At 36.7% G+C, this 7724-nt stretch overlaps 1 protein-coding gene across 1 annotated transcript in view; it reads left to right on the forward strand.

The window, feature by feature from the left end:
* Smp_120080.1 (nitrilase-related) overlaps positions 1–4932 on the forward strand; it is a gene marked incomplete at both ends in the record, with an annotated part of 16847 nt that extends 11915 nt beyond the window's left edge. The window contains 2 exons of the mRNA XM_018800053.1: positions 922–1097; positions 4825–4932. Of these exons, the coding sequence (XP_018646574.1) occupies positions 922–1097; positions 4825–4932 (284 nt within the window). The remainder of the gene's footprint in view (positions 1–921; positions 1098–4824) is intronic.
* Positions 4933–7724: the final 2792 nt, after the last annotated feature.

The following is a 7724-nucleotide window of genomic DNA, read 5'->3' on the forward strand; positions in this document are numbered from 1 at the left end:
GCCCGTTTCTTCCTATTGTGGCACTCCTCAGCATTGAACATCCACGATCCCGCCTCGCAATGTTCGAACACAGGACCTATCAGTCTCGCGCTGCTGGGGAGTCCCACAATAGGACGGAACGGCCTTCCAGGTTTTCCATGGTGGTCTAGCTTCAATTGAATCATGATCCCAACTATTAAAATAACTATAATATCCACAAAACCCCCTTCTGATATTAAAATTATAATTATTAATAATTCTAAAAATAGTTCCAACTCTTTAGTATTTCTGTCATAACATCTAGTGTAAAAGAGTTTACATAATTACTTAATCTGTCAGAACATTTTACATGTTACTTTGCCTGTGAATCGGAAAAACAGAGATCCCCGTTTGTTCAAATGGATATGGTTCACCCGTCTTCTCATATCCCTAAAAGGACGCAAATAGATTTTTGCCGATCTTCAGATTGTTTTTGGTAAAGGTTAAGGTGCTCTTTACGAACTGGCTTCAACTATAGAGATGTTTTGTAACCATATGGGTGGATAAATTTATCGCAAAAATCCAAGATGCTGTATCTTAAGTTTCATCAATTCGTCCTTAAGTTATAATACCACGGGCTTAAGGTTTATTTCAGGACTAGGAATTATTGTTCTTTTCCCTGTAATATGCAATCTACATAGGAAACATTGAGCGCTTGATACATTTAGCACCAGTTTTACTCCACGATAACAGGAAGTTTTTTGTTTTAAGCGCTCTGAACACTATACAAAAATTATTACCACTCATTTTAGGCCTGTTTTGTATTTTGCGCAAAAACCTAACTCATTTTCTCTATTCTGATGGTGTCATTCTCACATCTTACATTTACTAGAGTAGTTGTTACCAAACACATCACAAATCAAACTATGCTTATTTTCGTTTGACGAATAAGTTTCAATATAGACATACTTGTTTGTCCGATTGCTAGTGTGCAAAGATTTTGTCAGCTGAATTTGGCACAAGTTGCTGATCTTTATATGACTGTCAGACAGATTGCTGAACGGCTACCTGAATGTTTCTCAGCTACAAGCCTAACCATATCTATGCAAGATGGAGAAGATGCTGGTCAAAGTGTGTCAGTAAGTTTTTTTACTGAAAAAATGCTATACTTTCTGAATTACCTCTCTAGAATAATTATGACTTAATTGTTTAGCGACTGAAGCACACGCATTTGTGTTCCATGTAACGGAACTCTTATGTCTTTCAGTTTGAACATCCGAGTATTATCATTAATAGCAGTCGTTGTAATAGTAAGAAGAACAATATTGAACTGCTAAATCTTTTATTTTATTCTATTTTCAGCATTAAATAATTAAGTGATATTGTTTAGTAGCCTAATTTAATTTCTACTGAGATATTTAACTTGCTGGCTAATTGTAATCTCAATGTTCCATTGTATAATACTCATATCTCGCTAAAAAATTTAACTAGATTATCAATATTTAACTTGTTTGTAAGTTAATGATTGGGCAGAAATATTACAGACTAGCCACCACAGCTGCGTTTTATTATATATAGTCTCATTGATCGTATATATCACAGCCTATATGGTATTTGCTATAAAATCTCATCCAAGTTTGGTTATTCGCTGGATGAAACCCACTGTCTTTCACATATGGCGATTCTGTTGATGATATCATTGAACTGACTTGCTTAATTGATCACACACACCAGTATGATAGGTGTATTTTGGATCTAAAAGAGCAACTACATTTCATTACATTTGTTAGGACGTGCTACCTTTTCATATAATCTGCATGTAAAGAGGTAGACTCACGTTAAAAATGTGTATCATTTTCCTTTTGGAAGCTGGAGACATAAGGTCGATGTTAAGAAAATATGAACCTCAAGAAATCATTAAGGGCTGGATAGTTTTCGTATGATCAACATTAAAACGCCGAAAACAAGTGTTTGCCTCATAAACGATACTCAACAACTCGTGATTATTTCCCATCAATCATCTAGTAATTGAATAGAAATGGCTGTCCAGAGCACCTTAGTTTTTAGTGGTACTGTAGTGAACAGAACACGGATAGGGACAATCGAATTTATTTAAGCACAAATTACAGACTATTTCACTAAAATCTGATAACCATACAGTAAATAGTTAATTTGCATAATAACAATCAATTTATAAGAACTCTCGTCTAAATTAGAGCGAATAGTTTCACAGTATTTGAGCGCCGAGTTGATGTAAGACATTAAAGCTTTTTCAAGGAATTAACTCCTTGAAAAAGCTTGGACCAGATTGCCAGGCGAAACGTTGGATTTACTACAAATTCATTCGCTGAGATTTTACAAATATATATTATTCCTATTTAATGTATAACAATCAATTGTTTCAATCTTGACTGCTCCTTCTGCAAATATCAGTCCATCTTCTCTGATTTCGTTGTTCATGCGTTTTCATACCGATTGCTCTTCATTCCTGTTCTTTCCTTATCGATCTCCTGCCAAAATGCATTCTATGCCTGACCATCATCATATACTACTTATGTGGATATAAGTAACTCACACCACAGTACATTGATTAAGATAACCTATAAACTAATATAATTTCTACCAAACCCCTTCAATTAAACTATTAGACTATCAAATATTGTGTATATATTGACTAATCTTAAATTAATATTTTATTGTACTTTAGCCTACCTCAAGTATTAGTCAACTTGTGATTGCATCAAATAAATTTGGTTCATTTGCATAATGCGTTCTTAATTACTTATTTATTCAAATGTAAATTATAATCACATGGTTATACTCTGTAATTTATCAAAAAATAATGTAACCATTTTGGTTTTTATTTTAACTGTAATCACCATTTTTCCATCGTTAGTCAATTGAATTTCTAACAGTGAAGAAAAATGAGATATCAATGGATTGATAAAAAGTTGTTTGAATAGTCAGGTTTTCAATGTTTAGAATGAAAATATCGAATTCACTTAGAATAACTCCAGCCAATTAACATTTTCATAAGGTATTTAGAAAAAGTCAATAATTTCTCCAATTTATATATAAACGTACTTATCCTTAAACATTTGCAATGTACTCACACTTTGAACGTTATAATTTTAGGATAAATCATAACTTAGAATGTGTTACATTATCTCTTTGATCGATTTATTTTTTAGAAGTTTCTATTTCTTGGGGAGTCCTATAGCGTCCTTCGTCAAAGTTTCTAGAAGTCCTGGAAACTTTTGATTCAGCATTGAAAAGAAGCTTCTCAGAAACATCTAAAAGATGAGGGATTATGGTATATCGCGTTTTGATTGGATCATTGCCTATGTCGTTAGCATATTTTTGACATGTTTCCAGAACTTTCTTGAAGTCCGAGGTCACATGGAACCATAAATATACTCGGTTTTTTCGTTTATGACTAACCTTGGAATAAACCTTTTACGCTTCGCTCTGTTTCCCTATTCAAGTTGATGTGTAGGAGTAGTCTGAAGTTATAATAAGCGACTAAACAGTTAGAAACAAGCGTTCAAGTAGCGAACTTATCACTACTAATCTTTTTAGACTAATCCATATAGCGCGAATAGTTTCAATGCTTGTAAGCCTCTAATCTCATAGTTTAACTGGTGCAATGATTCGGTTTTTTGTTATAATAACTGTTTCATGAACACAACATATGTTTGAGTAAAGTGTAACTAAATGATTTAAAAATGTACTCTACTTCTAACTATTGAAGTCATAATGATAAACCCTTTGGAATTCAAATACTATTTGTGGACCTCACATAAGAGAAACAATCTCAGTTATTGAGATTTAAAGGATTCCTACATTTTGTCCAGCAAACGTGTCTAAACTTCAGGGTGATAATCATAATTGTCAAAAAATGTATAGTTTTTAACAACCAAATCAAATCTTTACCGTGCTTATCCAATCATATTCAGATGTGAAGTTGAAGAAACAAAAACAATGCTTGAAAAATGTTTTCAAATCCTCAATTAATGTGAAGAAACTTGAGAATAGATCGGCGATAGCGTTACATACGTTAGAAACAGGGCATAAGATCACTTTCGAAGGTATCAAATGACTTCAGAAAGGTTTTGTTATATATAAAAAAAGATTAACAACAGAAGCACTGTATATGTGAGCTAATAAAAGCAACCTGAACAGAGAAGATGGTATTCAACTATCTACCACATGGTCAATGTTCATTAACAAGTAATAGGACCCTATCTCTATCCAACCTGTTTATTTCACATGCATTGTTATTCTGACAGGAATTAATTGGGATATTTTAGCATTACAATTATATATGTGATGGTTCTCATTTTACATGCACACAGACGGTTCAAAAACAATTTCGACTTGTATTTTTATTTTTACTTAATATAAAAAGTTAATACCTAGTATCAATATGCACATACACAATCATTCATTTATTTTCGCATTGTGAACTTTTCACATGATCCGCATATAACTTACTGAAGTCAACATCTGAATATGACTGGATAAGCACAATATAGACTTGATTTGATTGTTGAACATTATACATTCCTTTGGTATTTTAGTTATTACTCTGAAGAAGTCCAGACAAGTTTGCTGGACGAATCGTTGAGATTACTTAAATTTCAATCACTGAGATTAATTCAAATATAATTTTTACCTGTAATATCTTCTCTATACTCGGCGTCCAATTTCTGTCAAACATTCGTTCTAATATTGACAAATATTTGTATAAATAGTACACAAACGTATTTCTAGTTTTTTGATCGGTCCATTATGATTTATATTCTTGATGGTTTTCTATTTCGGTATAATGATAGTTATTATTATTATTATTGTTGTTATTATCAGCATGTTCACGTCCATGTATTGCCAAGAAAACCAAATGATTTCCCAGAAAATGATGATATTTATAAAGCAGTAAGTACTTTTTGCTGTTCAGTGTTCTCTTTCAGTTAATAATGGTCATTTCTTCTAAGTTATCATACCAAATGGATACTAAAACTGGTGCACGAAATGTTAAGTTTATTATTTTTCAGACTTAACATTTTATTTATTTATTTATAATGCTTTATATCCTCAAATAGACTCCTACAAATACCAATTTTGTAAATTTCACATCATTCTATCATAGTCTATCTTTGTGCCAACAAAGTTTAAGTTATTCACATGTTCCTGATTTTGTGGTCAGTATAGCGTAAATTTTGACTACATTATTTTTTACCAGAATTCTAACAAAGACATCCTAAACCACATCTGATTCTGTCCTCTATTTATGTGTTGTGTTTTTTGCCGGCAACTTCAAAGTCGAACCGTGTTAGGATATTCACAAGAATATCCCAAAAATTATCTCGAATGTAAAATGGTATGTTTTCAGACTCTTCACATAATTCGCATGTTATTTCCTATTGGCCATTATTTACAGTGTCCTAACTATGACTTTCATGTGTCGTTTCCCTATTGGCCAATTTTGAGTCGTCCTAATTATAACCTTCACGTGTCCTTCCTTTCCATTGGTTACTGTTAATAGTCATCGTAACTGTATAAATATGCCTTGTCTGTAAACCATTTTTGTTCTGCTGCTGACCCCATAAACAATTCTCATTTAACGACCGTTGCTGCTACCTTGACGTGGTGGTCGGGCTTGCCTATCGTGATGATCCAATCGAGCTATGCTGGCTGGAACAATCGTTCCTCAAGGTCCTACCATGCCAGACAGGTCGGTTGAAGAGCGGTGAGACTAAAAGCAGCAATCCCAAGGTCCGAAGGCGAAGTCGTACTGCTGACTGTACAGAGGTGTGAAAGCAGTAAGGTGTTTCCTTCAGACAACCAGCATGACAGCGATGCTGCCTTCCCACAAGGAGGGGTGGGGTTAGAAAAGGTCGACCCTAAAAATGCACACCTCGCCTTATCCCACGGATTTCCGTCTCCGGCGGTAAGGACTTTTGAAGAACGGAGCTAACACGTCAAAAATCCCCCACAAAAAGGCCGTGCGTGACCGGCCTCAAGCAGATGTCCCTTGGGCACTGCGGTCACGCTCCCAGGTCGTTAAGACCAACACTAATCCAACTTCTTTTTCAGGTCCCTCAAGAAATACCCTTCCACGGTGTGGGCAGCCGGGAAGTGATACTAGCCCTCATACCCTTAACTGCACACAAGACCAAGTTGGTCGCTTTCAAATCCCTCCTACACCTAATAACTCTGTTATCTCCTCGACTAACCCTTCCCACGTCCTTTTATCGCGTCGCACCGCTAGGGCAAACGATTCGAGAACACAGAACGTTATTCCTGGTCTCTTGAAACCACGCTCTAAACTACATATAGGAACTTTTAATGTCCGAACATTGTGCCAAATAGGACAACAGGCTTCCTTAGCTAGAACTCTAGAATCTTACACCATCGATGTGTGCTGCGTCTCCGAAACGCGCATACAAGATCCGAGTAGTGTCATTCATTTGACCGCACCTAATCAAAATAAAGTTTCATCTCGATACACGCTCCGTGTATCTGGAAGCCCTGACGCTGCTTCCCGTGGCCTCGCTGGAGTAGGTATAGCATTAAGTCCTAGGGCAGAACTAGCTCTTTTAGACTGGATCCCAGTAGACAGTCGTCTATGCGCTGTTCGACTAAACGGATCAGTAAGGACTCGGAAAGATAGGGAAATTCGTCGTTGCCTCTTCGTCGTCTCTGCCTACTCTCCCACTGACTGCAGCTCAGACGATATAAAAGATGAGTTCTACAGGAAACTTTCTGACCTTCTCCGAGAAGCTAGGCGTTCTGATGTAGTAATAGTAGCAGGTGACTTTAATGCTCAAGTAGGTAAACTAAGTGAAAGGGAAGGACACCTGGGTGGATCTTATGGTGTCATGGCGAAAAGAACAGATAATGGTGACCGTCTGTTGCAGCTATGCTCAGATAACCGCCTATTTCTTGCAAATACTAACTTTAAGCATAAGGAAAAACATCTTTTGACCTGGCGACCCTCGAATTCGTCCCAACGTTGGACCCAATTAGATCACATCGCTATCAGCCACCGATGGAGGGGCTCGATAGAAGACTGTCGCTCATTCTGGGGCACATGCTTAGATTCAGATCATGCTCTAGTGCGAGCACGTATTTGTCTGCGTCTTACTGGACGTAGGAAAGACACTGCAGGGAAGCCTCTAAGGGTTCTACTTAATGGTAGGCAAGCTAAGAATATATTTCAGGAACAACTAGAAAAACAGTTAGGCAGCCATGTAAGTTGTGTCCACCCCGAGGCAGCGTGGAATGACATCCGAAAAGCTGTGGAATCAGCAGTGATATCCGCTAATAAGGTAAACCATAACGTTAGGGAGAAACAATGGATCTCGGCAGCATCTACCGCACTGATAGATGCTCGTAAACTCATCCCACCTGGCTCTGAGCATAACGAAGAGCGGAGTCAACTTAAGCGCAGGCTTATAAGAAGTCTACGTAATGATCGTGAACAGTGGTGGGTAGCGAAAGCAAGAGAGAAAAACAATCTAACCATTTTAAGCAAAGATGGATAGTGTCTAGCAGTGGAATCGGTATTAGGAACCCGAATATCAGTGAAACCATCTCAGATAAAGGTGCATCTCAGAGTTGATGTTCACTCTGGGACTCGAACCCAGTACCTTTCGCTTCAAACGCCATCGCGTTATCCACTCAGCTACTGAGACCTGATAGCCACTTGCTTGTGCAATGGGGTGAAGTTTTAAATTCATTTTAGTATTGTTTGTTTGAATCTT

Source organism: Schistosoma mansoni, assembly GCF_000237925.1.
Source record: "Schistosoma mansoni, WGS project CABG00000000 data, supercontig 0142, strain Puerto Rico, whole genome shotgun sequence".
NCBI classification, from domain to species: domain Eukaryota; kingdom Metazoa; phylum Platyhelminthes; class Trematoda; order Strigeidida; family Schistosomatidae; genus Schistosoma; species Schistosoma mansoni.